Raw genomic sequence first — 27,267 nt, 5'->3', positions numbered from 1 at the left:
TGGGCACTAAAATAGCGGTCGCTTTTGCCAATATATATTTATGGGCTGAGTTGAAACAGACATTCTTTGAGGCAAAGCGCAATCAAACCTGGAAACGATATATCGATGACATTTGCTTCCTCTGGAACACCAACAGACACCAACACCAACTCAGTTCATTGAACAAGCAAATAATCATCATAGCATCCGAAAATTATTTTCACGGCTGAAATTTCCGATACAGAAACTACTTTCCTGGACACCAGCGTTTACAAAGGCAAAAGACTCATATACAAATCAGTGTTGGACATACGCACCCATTACAAGCCCACTGAAACATTTCAGTAAACTTATTACTCCTTGTGTCACCCACCAAGAGTTAAGGAAGGTTTCATCAAAGGGGAGGCCTTAAGAGTGCTTTGACCAAATTCCTCTAAGGAATGTTGTCATAACAAGTGTACTGGACGAGGACCCACCTTGTGTAGGGGTAAGGCGGCTATGCAATATTCCACCTGTCTGATTAGCCAAATGAACAAAATGTATTGGCCTAAAAATTCAAGTTGAGACCTTCATATTCGGTGTGCATGAACCTTGTATTGCTGGAGAAATGACACAAGGAGGTTTCAATCTTATTCTTAGTTTCTACTTCTGATAAAGTGGGGGTTATGCAAACAAGACACCATCTTTTAAGGTGGGAAAGGTAGGGTACATGCAGAGACCACCTGTCTGTTTGCAATCAATCAATCAATTTATTAATGTCATGCGCGGGATGAGGTTGCCCTCTGTATCCGAGCCAGAGGCTCGTGTTAAAAGCGCATGACAAAAGTGGTGGGTCCTGTTTGAGTACAATAGTTTTGACCTTTTCCCTCAAACAAAATTTGAGGAAAAAATCAAGCACTTCCAGTCACATCTTATCAAGAGAGGTTACTCAGAAAACCTAGTCTTAAGAACTCTCGCCGGGAGTTAATTTTGAAAGCAGAAAGCAGGCCCTACAACTAAGTACCTTAAAACAAATAAAAAATATTGCCTTTTTGTAACGCTATACCACCCAGCAGTACCAAACTTGTAGCAAGAAAATATTCAAAGAATGGTTAATACCGTTGCGCAAGCCGTGAGAAGTGCAGGACTGTCAAGTTATATTTATCACAGTTATAATAGTTAAAGGTAAACATAAATAAGATATTTATTGCATCTAATGAGACATTTATGCAAGATTTCACTTTTATTTACGGTGAAAACTCCACCATAGACTTTTAGGGATAACACTGTTGATACTTTTAGGGATAAGGGATAACCGTGCTCCGAATTAAAGGGATAAGGGATAACTGAACCCCCCCTAACAGGGCCTCTCTAACATCAGGTAAGTGGTAATTTCCCTATTGGGTAAGATCTTTGATAGACTTTCATCTTTAAGGCTTGACCCACGCATGCGACTCAAAGCAAGCGCAAACACAAATACAGGCGAAAATACCAGAGAGATCAATGGCGAATTAACTATTCTTATAACTGGCTTGCGCTTCCATTCGCTCGTTTTCCACTAATGAACATTGCAGACGCAGGCCAGCTAAGCGTGATTTGTCCGCCATCTTGGAAAAGACCCCGACTGCGCCGCGATTCTTACGTTCTTTGCGTTTTCATTATACGTGTGAGAGTCGCTTGAATTTTTGATTGTAATTGCTTATGCCTTTGCGTCGCACGTGTCACGCCACAGGCAACCCAAGCTCACGTTTGGAGCGGTCGGTAGGTATAAACAAACTGGTGTTGCATAACACTAGACCGTTGAGAATATTATAAGGCTTTGTATGGGATTTGGGTCGATGTTGCCGTATTTATGTTTAAAATACTGTAAATATACAAAATAAACTTACTTTTGCCATTTGCTGTGTCCTCTTGCCTGTTTTGCGTATAGAAGTGGTGTTTTAGTCGATTTTTCTCTTTCCTGTTCCTTCCTTCTTAAGACGGAGTCAAGGCAGAACACTGGCATAGCGATCGATCCGCCATCGAGCGGCGATTTTTAGCCCGAAAATCGGTCCCAACGGCGTTTTTTCATTTCTCACGTAAAGGTCGTTAGCTTTCCTCCTCCCACGAATCCACAGCTTTAGAAAATCTCAATGCATACCCTTTGAAATAAACCGATTTGCACGACTAATCCATAGGTTTCGGAGGTCTGCAATACCTGTGTAATTCAAAGTCGACACGACCGTTTCAAACTCGGCTTAGCGGCCTGGCCTGGTGTCAAATCCACACACGTCCTCGGGAGGGAAGGTAAAAATTACTTAGCCGCAATCCTTAGTAATTTTTACCTTTTTTCCCGTGGACGTGTGTGGATTTGACACCAGGCCAGGCCGCTAAGCCGAGTTTGAAACGGTCGTGTCGACTTTGAATTACACAGGTATTGCAGACCTCCGAAACCTATGGATTAGTCGTGCAAATCGGTTTATTTCAAAGGGTATGCATTGAGATTTTCCAAAGCTATGGATTCGTGGGAGGAGGAGAGCTAACGACCTTTACGTGAGAAATGAAAAGACGCCGTTGGGACCAATTTTCGGGCTAAAAATCGCCGCTCGATGGCGGATCGATCGCTATGCCAGTGTTCTGCCTTGACTCCGTTTTAAGAAGGAATGAACAGGAAAGAGAAAAATCGACTAAAACACCACTTCTAAACGCAAAACAGGCAAGAGGACACAGCAAATGGCAGAAGTAAGTTTATTTTGTATATTTACAGTATTTTAAGCATAAATACGGCAAAATTGACCCAAATCTCATACAAAGCCTTATAAAAATTCTCAACGGTCTAGTGTTATGCAACCACAAGTTTGTTTATACCTACCGACCGCTCCAAACGTGAGCTTGGGCTGCCTGTGGTCACGCAGGCTAAAAAAGTGACTTCGACAAGTTTTGACAGCGTTCATGTTTATTTGCTTATATTTTTAGCACCCCACTTCCGTAACCTTATTCAGACCAGGCTTTTTTAGACCTTCTTAAAAAAAAGCTTTTCATGTAACTTTGAAACCCTTAATCTTGTGGTTACCTCAAAAATACCACCACTGACATGACAGCTAGAAATATTTGAGCCATCGAAAACTTCTGTAATGGCAGCTTGACAAAGAAAATTCTATAAAAATCTATAAGAATATTTTGCAATGGGACAAGTTTTCTGTGTGCCAGGGGAAACAGATCTTTGGTCCAGTTTCATGACACATTTTCTGGCGTGTGATAAAATGTTTTGTACAAGATTAAACGACAACCTGGACAGCAACTCTTTTTTAGGCCAAAGTTAAAAATCAATTTCCAGTAGTGGAACTTGATTTTGTAAAGTGACACGTGCTGTTGAGGTAGCTATACTAAGCTTTGTTTTTATTTTATGTATCCTTCCTGATCTTCATTTGCTGTCCGACCGCGTGTTCTCACGTTCGTTTTTCCCAGGTCTGACGAATCTCTGTTTACAACAATTTGCCTAAGTTGTTATCCACAATTATTTTCCCTTTTACTTCCTATTATATTTCTTTTCGTGCTTCATGCAAAATGGACGGTTGATCTACAAGAGATCTTTGATATTTGTTTTGGCATCACGCTGTTATTAAAGGCATAATCTGATTATCCAACTATTTTTATACAGCTTTTTTCAGACACAAGACTCTGTGTTTGCGGTACGTGTTTTTGTATCGTCTAGTAAAGACTTCATTTTATTAGGGAAACAATCGAATCTCTTAGCATTGTTGAGTCGCAGCGAAAGAAGACGTCTACGGGTCGTTAGTTTATACAAAGAACGAATAAGACGAGAATTACAGAGCAAAATGGCCTGCAGGTAGATTTTATCACTCACCTTGGATTTCGGATCTTTAATATTAATGTTCAACTCAAACCAGTATTATATAAACTTATGTGATGCATTGTTTCTAAATTGGGCGTAAAAATGCAAATGCAGTCATAAAATAGAGAAAAATGTTGACCAATACACCAAAAGTGTAAATTTAGGGACGGAACATTACTTTTTTGGAGGGGGGGGGGGGGGGGATGAAAAATATTGAAAAAAAATGTTTGCAGGGCATGGAAAGACAAAATAAATTGTTTGCAAACACGATATGTATAACAAAAAATAGTAAGAATTTCGAAAAAAAATGTTTGCAGAGGTGCATAAACTAAAAAAAAAGTTTGCAGAAGAAAATTTTTCATCCCACCCTTCAAGAAAATAATGTTCCGTCCCTTAGCATACCACAGCTATCACAAAATGGTTGTCAGAGTTGGTGGGCACGTGGCATTAGTGTCAAAATGCTACCAGAACAACAAATAGGAAAAGTCGCCAAGTTTTGTGGTTGTAGCTTTTATCCTTTTGAAGTTACAATCTTCAAAATAAGGGTGGGCCTCAAAAGCCCCCACCCCCCCCCCCCCCTTCCAACCACTCCTCTTGCCTCAATAGATTAAAGTACTATTGTTTTACTTATTCAATTGCTCTTTTTTAGATAAATATTTCTCTTACAAATACTTGACAAATTTTGCAGTGCCCACCTGAATCGTGAATGTTCTTGGTAAACAGCCTGGTCAGGGAAAAATAAGGAACACGATAATCCTTCTTTTGGGGTCGGGCAGACATTTGGATAAGTAAAATTTGGGCATCCAAGTCTGAAATGAAAGACGTTTTTTAGTAAAGGATCCACGTAGCAGGCAGTATTTATCGGTATGATGATAGAACAACGGATTGTCCTCGTTATGTCACATTTATCACTCCAGGAGAATGTCCACTTTTGGAAATGTGGAAAACAATAGCGTGACGTAACAACATGGCGGTTGTCAATTCTTCCCGAGTGGATTCCACTAGAATTTTATATTTGCCTTTTTTCAAGTTTTCCCGTGGTGCGTTTCCTGCCAGATGGTAACACAACACAAAGAAAGCATTGAAGAAGCGTTAGCGTGACAATTGTGTAAAATCACGGCGGATTGTGCGCTGAGGTTAGAATTTACTTTCGATGCGTATGTTTGTTTTGGTTGCCTTTTGGGTCGTTTCTTCAGCTTTAATTCAGTGTATCTCCTGTGAAAATTTTTTCGGAGCCTTGAAAAAATTCAGGGATGTTCTGCAGTTATTCAAGTTGCTCTGTGCGAAATCCAATTTGAGTGGATGGGCCGCGATTTGTGCTGGAAGCCATCGTCTACGCAAAGTGAGACTGCTTACAACTAATCTGTTTGTGGATAATTGACGTCAAAGAACAAAATATATCCAGGATCGCCACAGATTATCTACTGGACGTGTTTAAAGACACAACAAGGTCAACAAGGACAACAGGATGCGAGCTTTGTTTTCTTTCTGGTTTCTTTGGACGGAAGGTCGACGCGCGGCTGAAAAGCGCAAAAGCACATTGAAATGTATTAAAAGGAAGGGTATCTGGCAAAAGAAACCAAGCATGGACTCGCCTGAAGCGAAGGAAATTATTTTCTCGATTAGATTCAATTTCTTGATAACCTGGAGTTAGAAAAACATGGAAGGAATGAGAACCCTGGCGAGCTGCGTGATTGCGCCATGCCAGGGAAGGCGAAGGAGACTTCAGTGAAAGTATGTTCGCTCATTTCAGTGTAGTCAACTTAATTCTAACCAGCTAGAAGTTCTTACGGTTTTGTTGTTATGTTTATAAGGAGCTCCAAATGCCATGATGTTTTCAATTGATTAAGCTTGCCTTCGAGTTGAGGTCATCGGTCTGTTTGATTTCCTGGCCAGCTATTTTGCGAAGCAGAGTTGACACCTTTTGACGCCTATTTGTTGGTGAAATATATGTTAGAAAGTTTTGTTGTGACTCATTTTTATTGTAAGATAAAACTCAGTACAGCTCACTTTATGTGTTCACTACAAGACCAACAGATTATGAGGTGCCGCGAAGGATTTTTCTTTTCTAATATTTTTATTTTGTTGCCAAGCCAGGCTGTTTGATTTGCAGCAATGTAATGCCACTGTAATGTGTCGCTTACTTCGACGCGTGTTCTATTTTCTTGACTCAGTTGCGCCAAATATTCATATGGCTTCTAGGAAGCTATTTACTTTTTCGTTTAATTCGTAGAAAACAAGTAATAAGTTTAACGGCTTATGCAAACCTTCGACTATCAATTTGTTAGACCGGTCAGTTCTGGCACGATACCAACTGTAAATGTTTTCATGTCAGTTTGCGACATCGTATTTAATTTTTGAATTCGAGACGCCGCCAAGCTAATGCCCGGGATAATTGTGAGAGTATCTTATCTGAAAATTGGAGTTCGTAGCTCCTGTTAATTTACCAAACCAAGTGCTTAGTGTGTCACTGATATGTACATCGCGCTCGACGGAAAACGTTCGTTTCCGCTTAACTCACCCTCGGCCAAAAGAGATCAACGGCATATTTTTTTTCTTTCTACAAGCAAAGTTAGGCCCAGGATGCTTAAATCCTTGCATAATTTGGCGTAAACTGCGCGAGTATCTTATTTTAAAAGCGGAGTTCATCGCTCAGTTCTTTTAATTTACCAAAACCAAGTGCTTAGTGTTATGGGCATAGCGCGCGACAGAAAAGGATTTAAAATGCAAGCGCTCGTCTCCGCTTTACTTATTCCTGTCCAAGAAAGGTCAATGCATATTTTCTTTTTTCTGTAAGCTGTGAATTTTCGCTTAGTTAATAGAACGAAGCTTGTTTCATTCGAATTCGAGTTCTGTACACTTCGATCGACAGAGCCAACAGAAATATTTTATGTCAACAAGCCTCGCATCATGTGACTCCAAATTCGAGCAATGATTGGATAACTGTTTGTTTTGTTCTGCGGATCAAAACATTTCCAAAAGTGGACATTCGTCTGAACTGTTTATTGGCCTGCACCAACCACACTATTTCGCAACTTTTCCTTTTTTTGCGATAACATTGTCGTACAAGAATCTTACCTAGCTAACAGAAGTAAAATGCTAACAAAACATGACTAGTAATAGCAACAAAGTACGAATGAAACAATTGTTATTAAGCACGCTCATTAACACAGACTTATTTTAATTAATAACCTGGGAAATGCTACGATAGTCTGAACAGTTTCTCCTGGCGCTGTCAGATTTTTTTGAATTTCTTCACGTCTGTTAATCAAATGACAATAAACATATGTTATAAATTAATGGCAGCTAATAAGTGCAGATATTGAGATATTGACGTACAAGCTAATTAGTTTAAATCACTCAGATATATAACGCCGAAGGGACGTACATGGGCCAAAGGGCCGCACGGAGCCCCATGATAATATAAATAGACGCATCATGCTAGCACAGAAATTGGAAAACCATGCATTTGATATTCCATGGTCATCATGGGTAGCGGTATGGGTCGCGGGCGCGTGTGCTTTACGTCCGACGTCTCGCAACACGATACTCCACAATTACGTTAACATATGTCAGCTTTCATTTTTGATATTTTGATATCCATGTTATGATCAATTGACAGCTGTCAAAACAAGGTACTTGCTGACCTGTATTTTCAATTTAGCGCCGACCAGTTGATGGTTTTCCATTGGGTCGCGGCTTCAATACAGTAAATTCAGATTTAAATGAAAGACTGTTGGGCTGCATGCCTCGTGTCACTTTTTGGAGCTTTATTTAAAAAAAAAATAACATTTTCGCGTATACCGTATGCGGTGCACGTGCCAAATTTTGGATGTCAGATTCGCACATGCGGTCTACGATTCTGTATACCAAAATTATGTTGCGTGATGTAATTGTTATTAAAAGCATACAGTAAATCACTGCTCGACAATTTTAGGAGATTTGCTACATTGTACTATTGTGTCTATGAATTGTGGTTAAGGTTGAATGCCACTTTGTTGCTAGAACCATTATTAACCAAACGTCGCGCTCACTTTTAACAACCCAAATCATGATGTGACTTTACGCTAACAGAAATGCTTGCGATGTTTTTGGAGATAGAAAAGGAACAATGACCAACATGAACTGAACTACATCTAAATCGAAGAAACGAAGTTTGTCTTGCATGTCAAGTGTGGTTGCAATGGCAATATCGAGAAACATGGACTTATTTCGCGCCGAACAATTTCCGCCAAACTGAATAAAAAATCGATAATTTAAATAAATAATAATAAAAAACAAGCATCACTAAGTAAGCACCATGTTTGATGCACGATGCTCGATGGTTTTCTACATCAGACTCTCGCATTTTACCTTAGTCTCATATTTGCCTCTATCATGTTGAAATATCTCATGCAACCACCTAGTGGTTGGGCAGGTGATCCTACAAGAATAATAACAACAACAAAAATAGATAAATAAGGTACTTTGTTGAATTGCTTATTGATAGTGAACAGCTTGTCAGATTTCTACTAACATCAAACAGACATCCGTTTAGAACAGAGGATATAGTTTAAAGTCTAAGAAGGAGATAAAAAAAATTAAATGTATAACAAAACTTTTGAACCTTTAGGTCGCGGGGGACACCTTAGGCTCATCATTATGCATTTATTTAAAGCGTATGCACGAAGTACAACGACTGACATTGACAACTTTACGAGATATTTATGACTGGACAAAAAAATGGGCGCGTGCGTGTGATTTGTAAAAAAATCCCTGTTTCTTTGATATTTTAACCAATTTAAAACAACACTTAGCGATATACGTTCATATAGATTGTAGGAAGTCTTTGAGCTTATTTTCATTTAAATTTGAATATTTCTGCAACTCAGAGTAATCACAAAATATTTGGCATAAACAATCGTGCCCTTTTAAAAAACGCATTGTTCTCACCATAAAAGCGTGGAATATAATTACCATAATTACATCTCTCCTTGGCAAAATGATCGTATTTAGGTCGGGGCACCTTCGGAAATCTCAAAGTTTGGACTTTTCCGACAATTTTGTGGCAGAGAATACAGCGCGGATACAGACCTTCATTACTTGCCACTGCAGATAGGTAAACTTTAAATACTGTAGTGTGTCATAACAGAAGCGGAATTTTAAAAGAGCTCTTTTAGAAAGAGGTAGAAGACATTAAATTCAAATTTGCGCACTTAAACCGCCATAACATGCTGGCAAACTTTAAATTAAAAAATCCGCATCTGTTATGACACTCTTGAGGTATTGACTGATTAGTTTTTGACAAGATCACAGTGTACTGTCTCCTACTCGCTCCGCAAACTTTGCCACAAAATCATGTTTTTCCCAATTTGGCACTAACGAGGCTATAACATCGCCGTTAAATGCAATCTACCAAATAAAAGATGACATTCACAATCTTTCGTCATTTCTTTATGTGTCTGTAAAACTTGAGCTTAATCGCACCCATAACAGCTGAGAAATAAGCGTTTTAAAAGATGCAGGTCAAGCAAAATTTCCCTTCATGAATTTATTCATGCAGTTGGTATCCCCCGCGACCTTAAAAGCATTGGAAATCGATTTATTACAGAGTTGTTGTTTTGGACTAGGAATGAAAGAGTGAAAAACTGATACCTTCAACCATGTAACTAGCATACTCAGGTCTCAAAGCAGTCACGTTGTCACTAAAAACAATAATACAATATATCGTGAGAATAAAAACAAGATATAAGCTATAATTAATCGGCCGCGAGGACGATTTATAATTTACCCTTTGGTCGTCCTAGACGATAGTCTCCTGTCGGCCAAAAACGACGGGGATTGCCTGGGCCTACTACAAAACCGCTACGGGTGACGAATTTCATTATGGTTTTGACAGTTAATCGTTATAGGCACACTGGGTCGACTTTTGGGCTAATCTGGAATCAGGTTTTCTTCTTTGCTTCGGCGGGAGGACAGAGAAAAAAAGCTTACGAGGCAAAGTACTGATATTCACCATTGTGAAACTGTAGTTGCTTCGAGAAGTTGAAGCTATTTTTGGAAACAAAAGAGGTTACGTCGTTCATGTCACGCAATGTTTTTGTGGCAAACTAGACGCTTTGCTTGTTTCTACAATTAGCGGTGTAATCTGGCGTTACATTTTTGAAGCGGACTCCACTTTTAAACTATTTTTTATTTAGCAAGAAGTGTGTCGATTTTCATTTCCGCACAGTAGAACTCACAGTTGGCCGTCAAAGTCGAAAATATTTTAGATTTGGTTAATAAGACACTTTTGAAGACTTCAGCAAAGGATTGGCAATATACAGTATTGGTTGGAACTTGAATGGAATTTTTCACAAGATGGGTAAAGCTATCAATTGAAAAAAAGGACTTCAAAATGAAAACTTTGAATAATTAAATGTTATTTAATTGGATGTTGTTTTAATTAAATTTTATCGCGGCTTCAATGGATGCACAATGTCACAGATTTAAAAGTCTTCAAATAATTCAAAAGGTTCCTTCCTTCCTTCTGATCTTATTGTTATTTTTCGTGTATTAATTATTTGAAACTGTTTCTCATTGATAAGGAGAAAACGGGTTTTCATTCAACTGCATGCTTGAAGTATTTATAGAGGTGATGATATTGGCTTAATCAAATTACATTTTGCACGAAATATTCTCTACCCTTTTGTCATAAAGGCAAATTTCCCTTATTCTCTAATTGCTTGGTACAGATTAGTACGTATACTAACGAAAAAACAAGAAAAATATATATTAAAACGGACAGCAAATGTATACAAACATTGAATGAAAAATGCCGAAAATAGCATTTCCAAGTATTTATTGCTGGTTTTCGCTGTCACATCTGTAACGCTACTGTCACGCGCTACTAAATAATAAATCCAAAGCTATTGAGTCCAAGTGTCAGGTCTGTACGGTATTCCGTACTTGAGTTATCCCGACTTATCCATCAAAATGTTCCACACAAAATTAGAGAGCACAGTATGGAAACGCCATGTAGGAGTCCGTGTGAAGTGGAACCCCGTTATAACGATATACCAAGGAAGTAGTAAAATTATATCATTATATCGATCGCGAGGAATCGTTATATCGAAACTCCCGATATAACGATATCGCCGTAAAATAATCGAAAATATCGTTATATCGGGGTAAACCTAACATTTACGTTTTTACGGGATAAAGAGACTTAGAATACAGTATCATTTTCGTATATCATTGTATAAAGCTGTTGTCAGAAACGTTAATGTTATACTTAAATTGGGACTGTGTTCTGATAATATCGTTATATCGGGGAAGATTTTATGTTCGGTCCGCTAAATTTTCGTCGTTATATCGGGAATATCATTACATCGAATATCGTGTGTGTTTAGATTGTTAAAAATAACAGGATGAGGCATTTTCTTTAAGCATACGTGACAGCATTCAGGCCGCCATTTTGATGTCGTGTGGCGCGAAACTCCGAAATTCAAAATATTATATCTTAAAGACGGCGGATGCTATCGAGCTGAAAATCTTCAATAAGATATATATTACGTAAGGACGTCAGGGATCTCGAGATTCTGGATTTTAGAATTTTGATGTCGTCATGTGAAAACCAAGAATATTTCCAATTTTTCTGGTGGAGGCAAGGCACCCTAGGGGGCTCCCGCGTTTGGCGCTAGAAAAGTAACCTGCCGCCTACTTCCCAAGTCAGAACGTCTCCTTGAAAACTTATTGACAGCCCTTTTTCGCAATTGTGAAAGCTTAAACGCTTCTTTATTATATACAGGTAGGGTGAAAGGCTAAGGAGAGGGAAAGGGACGGAAAATCAACCTCAGGGTCTCTCTCTCTCCGCCCACCAGACCTCGTTCGCGTTTCAAGGAATCCAAAAAAGCTTCACTCATTCCATATATCTATGTATTTAGGTATTTTGTAAATTTTTGGGTCATTGTGGGGATGTTTGAGAGGCGACAGTTTGTCTCAAAGGATTAGTAAAATTTAGACACACAAGAAATATCGAAAATTTAATGTGATTTTAACATTAGAACTTGAAGTTTGTAGACAAAGTGTAGTGCTCTTGCATAGGGGTCAACTGTCTGATGATGTTTTCATTTTTTTTTCTTTAATCCCTTCTTAAAACCTCTTAAAATTTCATTTAAATTTAGATAGGACCCCACCTTAAGGTGGCTGATAATGGGTTTCAGTGTTTCCCAGTCCTTATACTTTGGGTCAGTACTACAATTCTTCATCAATTGCTATTACAGTAATGGTATGAAACAAATGTCCAATCAATGGTCAACAAGTTGTTCATGATCATTCTCTTGACAATAGTAGTTACCCGATAAAGAGATGTAGTACTGTCTCATCAAAGTGTAATGGCTGGAAAATACCGAAAAGCGTACAGCCTTCAGGTGAACCCGCCTTAAAGTATTGCGAAGTGTTAAAAAATTATATTTTTTAGTCGTTTATTTGTATTGTGCGAAATACATTCGCACAATACAATACATAAATTGTTTATTTGTATTTTTGCGAAATACATTTATAAATTGAGACAGTAATAATGCAGTCTTGAAAACATTCTAGATATTATGTTATGCACACTAATACAGCTTATGCAAACCGTGTGACTTACGCAAACCCAGTCGAACTGAGCGGTTACTTAACCCTATTCAGACCGGGCTTTTTTTGGTCTTTTCAGACCGGGGGGGGGGGCGAATTCCGCCCCCCTCCCCCCTCCGTAACTTCCAGAATAATTAAGCAATCACAATGAAACTTACAGGATATATAGTATGTCCCAATTTCTATCTTTTGGTATATTTCACGTGGGATGATGACGTCACATCACGTGACAATTACATCATAATGTCAATACAGCCGCCATCTTGGATCCGCCATCTTGGATTTCGAAATTTTTTTCAAAACGTCAGAAAACCGCCCAAAATTACTGGAAAATACTCAAAACCAATAAAAATGTGCTTAAAACCCGTAAACAGGAAAATATAATTGCTTTAAAGTTATTTTTCATTAATAGAAACACGAAAATTACAAATTTGGGAAAACATGCCTGTCAAAATGCCGTTGCCATGGTGACGTCAAGTTCCTGACACAACAACCTACCCTACCAAATTATTTCCAGATAAATTTTAGATAAAGTCGCAAAGTTTGGCAGCCTTTGGTTGAATATTAAAAAAGTTATAAACGTTCAAAGTCGGCGCGGGCAGTTTCCGCCCCCCCCCCCCCCCGGTCTGGATAGGGTTAAGTAACTGCTTCGTTGTTTTTGCTGTACTGAACCCTGCCTTTCAAGACAAAGCGGATAGTTAATTATTAACCGGCCGATTTTAAGCTTCTCAAGCTTCTTGTTTATTCTATATTATGCTTAGAGCCCGATTATATGGCGAATTTAAGCCCGGTTTGCCGGGCTGAGATTTCTGCCCGGCTTCCTGAACAAATCTTCTTTAAAAGACATTTGCGATTACATGAGGATAGTTTCATCCCGGGCAAAATTACAGCCCGGGCTGAAATTCCCAGCCTGGTTGTTGAAACCAGGCTGGAAATCTCAGCCCGGGAAAACGGGCTGAAAATTAAGTTTACGGATGCGCAGTGGTGGTTTTCAACATAAGAAAACGGCGGGGACGATAAATTTTTAGGTTTTAAAATTGTTCAGCCCGGGCTGAAATTCCCCATGTTATAGCAACAAAACTCCAGCCCGGCAGACGGGCTGAAAGTTCAGCCCGGGATAAAATTCGCCATGTAATCAGGCCCTTAGTTAGTTATCTTTATTATTCATAATGTATTTGTATTGTATGGAGTAAATCGTAATGAATTAAATTAGGCGACTGAGGCGACATCCCACATGGTACAAAGTGCGAGTAAGTGTCAAAAACAGACGGATACCATGGAGCATACGCGCACACCAAAGTCCTTTAGGGGACTTGAAAAGAATGGAAAGTCAACCTCCCTTCCACTCCCTCCTTCGGCAATTACTCTACCCTGACCTGATCCGTGCCTTGGCTGTTATTAAAGAATACAATACCCTAAACCTTACCGATTAACCAGAAGCTAGTGTCCTCCTAAGTTTTGAACATATTTTCTCGTCAATGGCAATCGAAACACTCGGATGTATATAGATAAGCTAAACAATTATCTTTACATATGGGGTTTACCTTAAAAAAAAAAAAAAAAAAAAAAAAAAAAAAAAAAAAACTATATTGACAGGAAAAAAGAATATGAAAAACTGATCATGCTAGATAATGCTTTCTCACCTGGAATTATTTAATTCCTCAGCTTCCAAAGCGTCCAGGATTTCTTTAGCCTTTAAATTGCAGTAAACATTCTTGTTGTCATGGTCAAATTTTATCAATGTGTATTCCACCTATGACATTTAAATTGAAGTTTCTTTGAGTTATGCTTTTAGGTTAAGGTTAAGATATACAGTAGTTCGAAAATTTATACAAGTAATTCACTTTTCTAAAATTCTGTATAAAACGTTTTAGTGTTAAACGACAAACACTTGCGGGCCGCGCATATTTGTATCACTAATATGGTGAATACCTTGTCGTTAATTAGATAAAGTGGAGAAAATAGTAAAACGTAACCGGAGAGGTTTTGAACGAAACTCACACTCACTCACTGCCCATTGTGCCCACTGGCACGTAGGGCAGCAACAAAGGTCCTCCACTGCTGTCTGTCTTTGGCCAGCTGTTGGATGGTGTTCCAGCTTTGGTTTAAGCCCCTCAATTCTGTCTCTACTGTACGTCGCCATGTATTCTTGGGCCTGCCACGCTTGCGCTTTCCTTCGGGTGTCCAGTATAGTGCTGTCTTTGTGATGGATTCGTTTTCCTTTCGGATGACATGGCCAATCCACCTCCAGCGCCGTTGCATAATAATAGTACCCATGTCCTCCTGTTTGCACCGCAAAAGTAGATCCTTGTTGGAAATTGTTTGAGGCCAGAAGATGCGAAGTATTTTTCGCAGACTTTTGGTATGGAAGGTTGACAGCTTCTCTAGATCACTTTCTAACATTCGCCAACATTCTGACCCATACAAAAGGGTAGACAGGACACAGCTTTGATAGATCTTGAGCTTGGTATGTGTACCGAACTGTGACGACCGCCACACATTGCTCAGCATCCTGAAGGTGTTTCTGGCTTTGTTCAGCCGGCTCTGGATATCTATGCCTGCACCACCATCTTGCCTGACAATGCTGCCCAGATATTTAAACTGCTCGGTCATTGGGAGGTCTTTTCCATTCACCTTGACGGGTTGAGGGTTAGAGTTGTTTAGGGTCATGACCTCAGTTTTGGTGAGGCTGATGTTCAGTCCCACCTGGCGAGCGTATTTGCTTAAAAGGCTGGTCTTCTCTTGCATGTGGCTATGGATATGAGAAAGCAGAGCTAAATCATCCGCAAAATCTAGATCCTCTAAGGTGGAGAAGAGGGTCCACCTGATGCCCCTGGGATGGTCTTCCGTAGTACGACGCATTACCCAATCGATAACTAAGTTGAATAGCAATGCAGACATCACGCAACCATGTCTTACGCCTGTCTTCACCTCAAAACTGATATCACTGTTCTCTACGCTACAAGTGAAGGCTGCATAGAAGCTCTGGATAAGTTGGACAATCTTCTGGGGAACACCATAGGCTCGAAGTATGCGCCACAAGCTGTCTCTGTATATACTGTCGAAAGCCTTTTGGAAATCTACAAAGTTTATGTACAGCTGTCTCTGCCACTCGGTGCACTGCTCGATGATGTTGCGTAGTGCGAATAGTTGATCTGTACAACCCCTACCCCTGCGGAATCCAGCCTGTTCTTGCCTGAGCTGCTGGTCTACTGCACTCGAGATTCGTTGGATGATAATCTTTGCCAGGATTTTACTTGGAGTGGACAGGAGGGTGACGCCACGCCAGTTATTGCAGTCACTAAGTGGACCTTTCTTGTGGATCTTTATGATGGTACCTTTGGTCCAGTCATCTGGCACCTTCTCCTGCTCCCACACTGCAGTAAACAGGGGCTGTAGAATCTTTGCTGAAAGATCAGGGTCAGCTTTGAAAAGCTCTGCATTCAGTTTGTCTCGGCCAGGAGCTTTGTTGTTTTTTAATGTTTTTATGGCTGCAATGATTTCCTGCGTGTTTGGAGGGTCTATGTTCACATCCAGGTCGGTCTCAGCCTCTTGAATGTCAGCTTCAACTGTGGGTGGGGGTCTGTTGAGGACATCCTTAAAGTGCTCTGCCCAACGAACTTCCTGATCTCTTTCGGTGGTAAGCAGCCTACCCTGTACGTCCTTGACAGGGGCCAGCTTTCTGCCCCCATACTTGCCGCATACCAGTTTTGTGATTTTGTAAACCTTTCCCTGCTGTCCTCTGTTGGCTGCATTTTCTGCCTGGCTAGCAAGCTCATCAATATATGCACGTTTATCAGCTCTGGCCATTCTCTTAACACATCGGTCAGCCTCTCTGTACTGGGTCTTATAGCGCTCTTACAACCTTTCTGATTTGGTGTCAAATAGTTTCTTCTTCAGTTTTCGTCTGTCCTCGATGGCTCTTAAGGTTGCTGGCTTTATCCACTTCTTTTTCTTTACAGCCTTCTTAGAACCTAAACATGCATTGCTGCTCTCTGTGAAAGTGAATGACACTTGCTTCCATATATTGTTGACCTCATCAGGTTCAGGTTCAGGTTCGGGCTCATCAGACAGATCCGCCAAGGATTGGAATCGATTTCTGAGCTGAGTGATGAAAGCATTTCTCACTGATTGCTCTTTCAAGTTGTCTATGTTGAAGCGCTGGTTGCATGGTGGCTTGCGACCAGTGCTTCTTAGCTTCAGCTTAACATACGCCGTGACAAGGTGATGGTCACTGCCAACATCTGCTCCTCTTCTCACCTTAACATCTAGAAGTGAGCGTCGCCATGTGCCATTAATCATCAAGTGATCAATCTGGTTCCTATCTCTACCGTTAGGAGAGCACCATGTAAGCTTGTGAATATCACGGTGTGGAAAGATTGTTCCTCCAATGACTAGGTTGTATGCTGCACACAGTTCGGCAAGACGTTCTCCATTTTCATTCATAGCACCACAGCCTCCTTCCTTTCCCATTGCTCTGTCATAGTTCGAATTATCACTTCCCACCTTTGCATTAAGGTCACCCATTATAACCAGCATGTCATGGCGCGGTAGTTTCTCCAGTTCTGCTTGCAGTTGTGCATAGAAGCTGTCTTTTGTGGTGTCATCGCTGTCATTCGTTGGTGCATAACATTGGACAAGGGACAGGTTAACATGCTTTCCCTTCATTCTAGCTGTCATAAGTCTGCTATTGATTGGTTTCCACTCTAAGAGGTACTTTTCCATTCCTTTCTTGAGTATGATGGCAACTCCCTCATGGTGTTGGTTGTCATCTCTGCCAGCATACAGCACAGTTTCTCCTGTTGATGCTTTCACTATTCCAGAACCTGTCCACCTGCTCTCACTAACTCCTAGAATATGTAAGCAATAGCGCCTCATTTCAGCTGTTACTTGTGCCAGTTTTCCCGTTTGATACAGGGTTCGCACATTCCAAAAACCTATTCTGGTCTTAGTCTTTGTGCCTAGGACTTTCATAATCCTGTCAGCGGCTTCCTTGCGGATTTCACCACTGCCATTCATCCGTGTCATTCGAGGTGACTCTGAAAGGCCATGGCAATCAGTTGTGGTTGTATCCTCTGTTGCTGTTTCCGTAACATAATCATTTTCTACAGGACAGGGTTGTTAGCCCTGTGCCTAACCCCCAACCTGGAGGACCAGGGGATCACTTTTTGTCAGGCCCCTACCCTTCGACCTGTCCGGCATGGGTGGCCCTATCAGGAGTACAAGACTCCAGCCGGCATAGCTCTCCGGGTTGCTGGGACACGCAAACCACCCTACCACGATAAGGTAGTGATCCCATAAGGGTGGTTTTGAACGAAACGAATGATCAATAAAGCCTGGTTTTCTCTAGCGACGCAAGCACAAGCGCAAGTATAACAGCTCTTATTTCATAGTGAAAACGGCCTCGACGCAAGCATTAGCACAAGCGCAAACACAAGCACAAGGATCAAAATGTTTCCCTTTCTTGTGCTTGCGTTCCTGGGAAAACGAAACACTGCATAAACACGAGAATCTTGTTTACGTCTGGCTGTGTCTAGCATTGAATAAGTTACCATATATATATGGACATAGTCTTCCGTGCGTTTGAAATACTACACTGTTTTTTTTTTCGTTTACAGTAGGCAGGACGAAAAGTACGTCGCCATTTACCACCTTTTTTGTCAATACTTTGGTGCTTCTTTTAAACCAGAAACCGGCTGAACATTCCTTCAAACATCCGAGATGTATGAACCCTTTGCATAAACTCCAAGTTGACATTGTGAACAAGAAAAATAACTAAAATCAGTCCGGATCTATTCGCTTTTTATCAAATATTGTGATAGACAATGTTCTCACTTATCCCGCTTAAAGTTCGCTCAGACAAACAAGAAATGAAAAATTTACAGGGATTAGAGCCGGTTCACTTAATTGGAGGAAAGCCACTTGAGAACAACAATAAGTATTGCGTTATTGTTATAGAGAGAAATTAACCAGACTAGCTCTGCGTTGCTTAAATAGTTTCTGATCAGTCTGGATAACAACGCGGTAAATTGGTTTACGGCTGGGTATGGTAACACGATATATGATAAAATAATTCTACAATTTTCATAAAAAAGTATGCTTATGACGCGTTCAGTATTTCGGGATTGACTCAACTTATCCTTTTGATAAAGTTGTCTAACTTACCGGTATCGCGGAGGTCACGGGTTCGAATCCCCGGCCGTTGAAGTCAATTTTTTTCTGTTCTGTTTTCTTTGCAATTCTTTAATTGCAATTCATTGCAAGGATCATTTCTTCACTTTAGATCTCATTCGCAGTTCACATATATAAATTATTTCATATACTTTACGTCATATTATTATTTAGTTATTCAAAAAATGAAGCTGCGGACAATAGTACATAAAGATAAAAGTATCAACGAGAAAAAAAAAATCATCCCTAAATTAGGTTATTGATAATAAGAACAAAAGTTCCAAACACTGCGTGGCACTAAAAAATTAAAGTGAAACGAAATAAGTTTGAAAGTGCCAAAAATGATAAAAAAAAAAGAAAAAGAAAACCAGACGTCTCGGGCAATAGCGCTTCTTCACAAAGAGATGAATGATTATTGCCTGAAACTACTGGTTTTCTTTCTAAAAAAAAAATCAATTTTGGCACTCTCATACCTTTTTTCATCTAACTAAGGTTACCTCGTCTCCCCACTTCAAAGAGTCGTTTTCTCGGTCTTTTTGTTTATGGTAGATGTGGATTAACTGCAGTATACCGTGTTTCCGGACATGATCGGCGTACTGTTTTGTTTCTGACCACGTTAAGGGAGTTCCAAGAGAGAGCAGCCCCATGCTGAAGACTTAGGCTATAAGAAACAAAGGTTAATATTATGTCACAGCAAAATGTTACGTCACAGCGTATATTTGCCAAATAAATCCCCAAAACAAGCGTTGACCGGGGATTTTCGTGAAAGCAATGCCTCGTGTCTCAGGTCTTAGAATAGAGTATAGAATAGGGTAGTGAGTAGAATAGAGCTGAATGTCATATACAGAAAAGAAGTACTTTAACCAGCAACAATTACTTTCACACTTGTGTAAGGAGAGGAAATAAAATCATAGAAAATCCAACGTAGAAATTATTAGGTGTGAGATTACAACTTTAGACAACTGTTTAATTGGCTTCGCGGGCATCATAAACCACTCGTCTCTGGCAATTAGAAATCTCTTTTATTTGGACCAAATTCGAGCTGTCAATCAGCTGCCAAGAATGTCAAACTCGCAAATTTAGCATTACGTAAGTTAGTGCGCTGTTCGTTCTATATTCACGTGCGGGTGCGTCGCATGCCACCTTAGGCGTGTTCCTTTGAAAAAGTTTATTTGCGAGGGATATTTTCTCTTTTTAATTTTTTTCTATCATTAGAAGCATGTTTTTTTTTTTTTTCAAAAAAGGTCGCTCGAGCATTATAAGATTTACAAGGAACATGTTTACAAGGTAACAGTTAAGAGTAGTGCTAAGAAGTGAAAGTCGTAGCAGTGTCTTCTAAAGATAGCTTGACTTTTCGCCTTATTTTATATTTGTCGTATCCCGGTTATCGTGTATTTGAATACACGTGATTAATTATATGAAACAAAAGGAGTTCGACAAGGTTGCCCTCTCTCCTTATTTGTTTATTCTATCTGCGGAGGTACTCTCAAATAAGATACGTCAAGATTCTAACGTGAGGGGAATCAGTCTCTTCGGTAAGGAAATCAAGCTGACCCAATTCGCTGATGATACAACTCTATTCAATGCGGACACACAATCTTTAGAAATGGTCCTAAAAATTGTTGGGGATTTCGGAAGAATTGATGGTCTGTCTCTAAATGTAAAGAAAACGAAAGCGCTTTGGTTAGGGAAATGGAAAAGTAATAGAAATAAGCCTCTGGGTTTAAAGTGGTTCCACAGCCCTGTTAAGATATCGGGGATATATTTATCGTATAATATTAAAGAGAATAACGAGCTCAACTTCGATAAAAAGATCCAAAAGTTGCAAACAAAACTAATTTATATGTGGAGTTCACGGGACCTGACGATATTTGGAAGAGCCATGTTAATTAAAACCTTAGGTATAGCGCAACTTATCTATTCAGCATCTAATCTGACTGCTCCCAAAGGAATTGCGGAAATTGTTACCTCTGGAAAAACACAGTACACAGAGCAGAATTTTTTTCCTTCATTTTAAGAAAGCCGTTAAAATTAATATAATTTAATTATTTGACTGATTAACTGAAAAAACAATCCTCTAGGCTTAGTGTCTCGTGACACTTTAATTGTAATCAGAGGTTATTTGAATATAGATCGCTTTTCACGTCTATTTATTGCTTGCTGTGCAAAAATATGGAAAAAAAGCGCGATCTATCATAAAGAAACATTTAGACCCCTCACCCTAACATTTGAACTAAAACTAAAGCTACCTTTGTCGCTCGATAAAAGTTGCGACATTCACGACACGATACGCGAAACTCTTAATTCAGGTCAATTCAAAAACCTTATCAATATAAGCAATTTCCCAAGCAGCCGAAAGTAGGCTTTACTAAAATTCAAAGTACACTCCATTCAGATAGGTACTTAGCTGTGCAAAGACGCTGTATTGCTTTTCGATTCACTAAGCGTTCATTCTATGCTTATACCATGCAAAGGACCTACTTGAGAATATCCGGTATATGTTACAGAGATTTCTTCAATATCTCAAAAAAAAAATCAACAAAGTCACAGATTCTCCTTTGTTGTTTTGTGGTTGTGACTGATAAGAAAGTTTCCAGCCTCGTGGCGTTTCAATAAACTCACGCACTACCAAGCAAAGTTTCCACATTTTTTATTTTATTTTTGGATTTCCGATTTTCTGCTATTATTTATTCTTTTGAATGACATCCTATTCGATAAATCTTCGAAAATCTTTCACCCATGGCCACTATCTGTTTCCTAATAGCCCTTACTTTGACTCTCTCGTTGGGTGTAGGTCTCAAATGCTTCAAATTTGTCGAATAATTCATAAGATACGTACGTGTATAGCGTCTGTTTTTTCAGAGAGGGTTGTGACATCCCATTTTGGTGGCATATTTGATTACATTTTCTTTCTCAAAGCGATGAGTTGTCCTTTGGTGCGTGTCTTCGTGAATTCTGTTTTAACACGCCACTTTGAACTGTTTCCCAAGACGGTCTAGGGTAATACACGAATTGAAGACACGCAAGGAAAATGATGTCCGCGGGATCTACCAGTTGTTTTGAACTAGTTTAATGAGCGCAAATTCCAACTTGCACAAGCTATGAAAAATGTAGTGTGGCGGCGGAGTTACAAAATTAAAGGCTTTTTTAGAAAGAGGTAGAAGGCATTAACTTTAAATCTGCGCATTTAAACCACCATAACTTGCTGGCAAACTTTAAATTAAAAACAACCGCTTCTGTTATGACACTCACACCTATTGGCGGATTGGTTTATGCCAAGATCACAGTATGCCGTCTCCTACTCGTTCCGCAACTCTGCCACAAAATCATGTTTATCCCAATTTGTCATATACGAGGCTATAACATCGCCGCTAAGTACAATCTACCAAAGAAAATATGAAATTCATAATATTGTATTGTTTCTTAATGTCTTTCGTCAACATTGTATTTCAATTATACAAAAAAGCTTGGAGTATGCTCTGTTTTATAACGCTTGTAAGTGTCATTTTAAAATTTTAAAATAAAACCAATTTGTGTTTATCAAAATTAAAAAGAAGCTTATTAGATAAATATATTTATAATATCGTTTTCTAACATGCCTGAAACTACCAATGAAAAAGAAATTGGGTTTTTGAAAACAACATTACTCGGCATTTCTTGTCAATTGCATGGATAAATATTCCCCAATACACTTGTTTCCAATTGGTTTTGAGGATACACGCTTCACGTGCACACAGTCTCAGAGTTTTCCGTTTTTCTTTTACCTAACAGGGGGTGGTAATTAGTATTGATAATTATGATTATTTTATTTTCATCGCTTGGAAGGATAACTTTCTTTTCACTTTTTTTTTTTATCTTTCATATATTTCTTGTATATATATAGGAGAATTTTTTTTTATTTATCTGTAAGCACATTCATTGTATAGTGGCAACTATGACTAAATGCTATATTAGTAAACTAGAACTTTGCACTTGATGGGTCTTTGACAATTTAACGCTTTACCAAACATATCAAAGCGGAACGTTAATTGTGGCGTAATGCAGCTTTGGGAAGACAGTTGTATACAAATAAATCAATGTTTGGTCTCCAATTGCAGCACGTGCATCTCCTGATGAACTACGTTTCTAGAACGTCTAATAGTGTTTATATAATTGGTGATAAGAAATTAAACGTTTCATTTTTTTTTTTCTATTTGAGTTCTCCTCGATAAACAAAAAAATGTTATCGAGAAAGAGCGTACCTGCCCTTGGTACGATACCAAACTACAAGGTTGCATTTATTCACCGATAATCATCTGTTAAACTATTTCAGAAGCACCTACCTTTTTGGTTTTTCCACTTTGCTTGTCAACTCTTTAACACTAGAACTTCCCGTCCTAAAAAAGCTTTTGAATTTTTCATCACGCTATATGCATATTGTTTAATTTCCACCCCGCTAAGCATACGTTCTGAATATATTAGCCATAGTTTTCCTATAGGGCCGTTCCCGCAGTTACAGACTCAAAACTTCGACGTGATTGACAGAAAAAAAAAGAGAAAAAAGAAATACGGATTCATCGCGGCCTTAAAAGTAAAAGTTCATTTAATTTCAATAATATATTTAACATTAAAGAAAGTAATGAATAAAAATAAACAAGTCAGGTGTATTTAATTTTTATCTGATTTTTTCAATTTCAATATGCAAACAATATCGACATCGCAAACGGAAAAAAAAGCACGCTGTCCATGTTTTTTTGTTGTTGCAGAGAATACAACGCGGATACAAAACTTTATGACTTGCCACTGCAGATAGGTAAACTATGAAAAATGTAGTGTGTCATAATAGAAGCGGAATTTTAAAAAGGGCGCTTTTAGAAAGTGGTCAGAAAAGCATTAAATTCAAATTTGCGCATTTAAACCACCATAACTTGCTAGCAAACTATAAATTAAAAAATCCGCTTCTGTTATGACACTCTAGACGTATTGACTGATTAGGTTATGCCAAGATCACAGTGTGCTGTCTTCTACTCGTTTCGCAAACTCTGCCATAAAATCATGTTCACCCCAATTTGGCATAAACGAGGCTTTAACATCGCTGTTAAGTGCAATTTACTAAACAAAAGAATTATTATCGTTATGTCTCTTTAAAATTTGAGCTTAATCGCACCCACAGCTGCCGGAAAATAAGCGTTTTAAAAGATGCAGGGCAAGGAAAATTTCGCTTCATTAAATTATTCACGCTGTAGGTATCCCACGCGACCTTAAATCTTAATTTATCATGTGTGACGTCAACTCGTCATTATTTACTAAAGCCATATTTACATAGGCAATAGCTGCATCTAGAAACGAATATTGCAATTCAATTACAAGCATCACTGGAGCTTTTAAGCAGGAAAAAGAGAACCATGATTTCGTAAACATTGTATTATGAAATTATAAAAAGGGCTTAGAGCATGCTCCGTTTTGTAACGCTTGAACGTGTCATTTTAAAATTTTAAAATTAAAACCAATTCGACCCCCGTGTTAACCGAAATTAAAAAAAGCAATAAGATAAACATATTTATAAAACCGTTTTCTGAATATTCAAGTGAAAAAAAATGGGATTTCGAAAACAGTATTAACATTTCTTGTTAATTGGATAAATATTTCCTTATACACTTGAGTTTACTCATTTTCGCTTTTGGTTTTGAGAATGCACGCTTCACGTGAGCACAGTCTCAGTGTGTTTCCGTTCTTTCTATACCTTACAGGGGGGCGTTTATTAGTATTGATAATTGTAATTATTTTATTTTCATGGCTTGGAAGCATAACCTTTTTTTCAGTTGCTTTTTTTATTTTTAATATATTTCTTGTATTGGGGTATTTTTGTTTTATATTGTTAACACATTCATTGTATAGTGGAAAGTATAACTAAATGTTATGTTGTTAAACAAGAACTCTGCACTTGATGATGACAATTTAACCTTCGAACAAACATATTAAAGCTAAACCTTTACTGTGGCGTCATGCAGCATTGGGAACACAGTTGTACATAAATAAAATAATAGTTGCACGTTGTTGCTGCATTTTCCTCTCCTGATGGGCTATGCTTCTAGAACGGCCTATAATATTGATATCATTGGTGTTCAGAAATTAAAAAAATCCTTTTTTTGCGACTCGAGTTTTCCTTGATATGGCAATTGGTATTATACAAAACTACAAAGTTGCATTTATTCACTGATAATCATCTGTAAAACTATTTCAGAAACACCTACCTTTTTGGTATTACCACTTTGCTTGTCAACTCTTTAACTCAAGAACTTTCCGTTCTAATAAGCTTTTGAATTTTTCATCACGCTCTATGTATATTGTTTAATTTCAACCCCCCACTAACCATACTTTCTGAATATATTAGCCATAATTATCCGATAGGGCCGTTCCCGTGGTAACAGACTCAAAACGTCGACCTGATTGACAGAAAAAAAAGAAAGATATACGGATTCAATGCAGCCTCAAAAGTAAAAGTTCAGTTCAACAACATATTTAGCATAAAAAAAAAATAATAATTAATAAAAATAAAGAAGTCAGTTGAATTTAACTTATATCTCTTTTCGTGTTTCCAATTTCAATGCGCGAACAATATTGATATCGCAAACGCAACAAAGCACGATTTCGATATTTCTCGAAAATTACAATTAAAAATTGAAAAAAAATACCTATATGAGTTAAATACAACAGTGCGAACAACAAAACATAACGTCAAATGAAAGATGTAACGAAACAAGGGTAGCAACGTAAGGGGAAAAATGAACTCTTCCATGTCGTGACACATTTAAGTCGTTTTTACTCGATATTGCATAGACAAAATCCTTTTACATATGAGGACTTATAATATGGTCATAACGGCTTTTATTTTAAGCACAACGCTTTAAATCCTGCTGCGTTTCTTAATGTTTGCAATTGTTGTTTTAAAAATTTAAAATTATAATCAATCCGAACCTCACGTTAGCCGACATCCAAATAATGGTAATAATATTTCTTGCGTTTCATTTTAACGACCATATCATCGAACTTGAAATCTAATCTAAATATCCTACAAACGTTAGTGGGCGGTTAAACTTAATTTTTTTTTTTTTTTGTAAAAGAACATTCTAAGATAGAAGAAATGTAAGGCAGCAATAAAATTACAGAGATAAATGACGTAGTTGCAAATACAGTCCCGGCCAGCTTTCATCACCTAAGTACGTAAGAAAGAAACCTTCAGCGAGTAGAGCGGCGAGACTTGCAAGTATATCGTAAAATGAATGTATCAGTAACTTCAAGCAATGTAGTCATAGTAGAGAAAAGAAAACAAAGGCCGTATTCGTAGCTCGAGAGAATTCCCCATTTTTATTAAGAAAGTGACAAGGTTCACCAAAAACTACCTGTTAAAAGACTTTGGCGACTACTTACAGTATTTTTTTTATAGGCCGGTAATTCGACTGATCATTGCTCTTTTCAGAATATTTATAGAGTGGAGTAACTCTAGCAAATTTCCATTCAACAAGGATTGATTAAAATATAAGTGTGAGAGCAAGACAAGGCACTTCATCATTTTTTTGTTTGAGCCTTCAGTGTTCGAGAGATTGACGAAGCGCTATAGTAAGCTCGGTGATATGTTTTGTTGTTGTTGTTTTTTCTTCTTGAATATTTTTTTAATATATTTTACTTTCCGTCATTGTTTGATTTATATACTTTGCTTTTCCGTCGTTGTTGAATTTTGTTGATATTTTGCGTGGATTGATTTGCTGAGTTCTTTTTTAACACAAAAAAAATATGTAGAAGTACATGTAAGAAGCTTAGCTCAGGAACAAGAAGCTTAGCTCAGGAACAACCGTTACCTTACTAGCGTCAGAAGAATCATCAGCTATAAATCGCCCTGATAGGGACGGTTATCCAAGCCTTTATATATATATATAAAAGGAGTAACAAAAGAGAATGTCAAAAAAAAGATATTTGCGTTGCATTACCCCAAGCAATTTTCTGTGACCACTTCAACTAACTGGTTCCCGGTATTAAATCGTGCTGTTCTTAGAGGAGTCTTCTATCGGGGCTACATGTATTAAGCACAGTTGAAGGAGCTGGGACATAACCAAGAGTATAATAAATGCAAATTCCGCGAAGCTAAGCACACTAAAGAAGAATATAAGGTACATTATAAAATGTCGGTATGCGCGCGGTGATTGGTCGTTTGACTTCATTTGCTCCATGCCCTCATCGTCACGCGCTGCTTCTCTTTCCCAGAGTGGGTCATTCAGGGATCTCAGACCGAGATCTGTCCCGTTGACGACGGACGAGGTATGTTTGGCCTTTGCGCTTCTGTGATCTCCCGAGGTGAACTCCTCTCGCTCTCGTGCTCTCTTCGTCGCACATACTAGAGTTCGGTTGCTTTTCTTTCGTGTGAGTGACATTTGTCGGTTTTGTCGTTCTCGCATCGCTGTGCTTTTCTCAACTCACCCGCCGGCCGAGAATTCTGCCCGGTCATTCAGTTGCCCGCTCACAGCCAATCGGCGCGCGTACTTTGTGCCATTGATTGGTCACGCTGCTTCGTCACGGTGCGCGCATTTCTTTCATATCTTCTCCTCGTCATTGTTGAGTCGGGATCACTCGAGGGCGAGGCACTCGCTGCGCTCGTGCTCTCTCACTTCTCTCGTGTTCTTAATTCCCGCGTCTTTTCTAACATCACTCGGGTCGTTTTTATTCTTTAC

General features: G+C 38.7%; 2 protein-coding genes across 2 annotated transcripts in view; both read right to left on the bottom strand.

The window, feature by feature from the left end:
* LOC144642984 (glutamate--cysteine ligase catalytic subunit-like) overlaps positions 1-22,929 on the bottom strand; it is a 33,917-nt gene extending 10,988 nt beyond the window's left edge. The window contains exons 1-7 of the mRNA XM_078502108.1: positions 22,885-22,929; positions 19,060-19,223; positions 14,035-14,144; positions 9,428-9,477; positions 8,147-8,216; positions 6,986-7,054; positions 4,489-4,602 (exon numbers count right to left, since the gene is read on the bottom strand). Of these exons, the coding sequence (XP_078358234.1) occupies positions 4,489-4,602; positions 6,986-7,054; positions 8,147-8,216; positions 9,428-9,477; positions 14,035-14,144; positions 19,060-19,209 (563 nt within the window). The 5' untranslated portion in view covers positions 19,210-19,223; positions 22,885-22,929. The remainder of the gene's footprint in view (positions 1-4,488; positions 4,603-6,985; positions 7,055-8,146; positions 8,217-9,427; positions 9,478-14,034; positions 14,145-19,059; positions 19,224-22,884) is intronic.
* On the bottom strand, positions 16,250-17,053 carry LOC144637975 (uncharacterized). Its single transcript, XM_078497070.1, has one exon. The coding sequence runs from the start codon at positions 16,928-16,930 to the stop codon at positions 16,250-16,252; it is 681 nt and encodes a 226-aa protein (XP_078353196.1). The 5' UTR covers positions 16,931-17,053.
* Positions 22,930-27,267: the final 4,338 nt, after the last annotated feature.

The sequence above is a fragment of the Oculina patagonica genome, chromosome 2 (assembly GCF_052425735.1).
Source record: "Oculina patagonica isolate OP01 chromosome 2, crgOcupat, whole genome shotgun sequence".
NCBI lineage: Eukaryota > Metazoa > Cnidaria > Anthozoa > Scleractinia > Oculinidae > Oculina > Oculina patagonica.
This window is presented reverse-complemented; position numbering and strand designations above follow the sequence as displayed.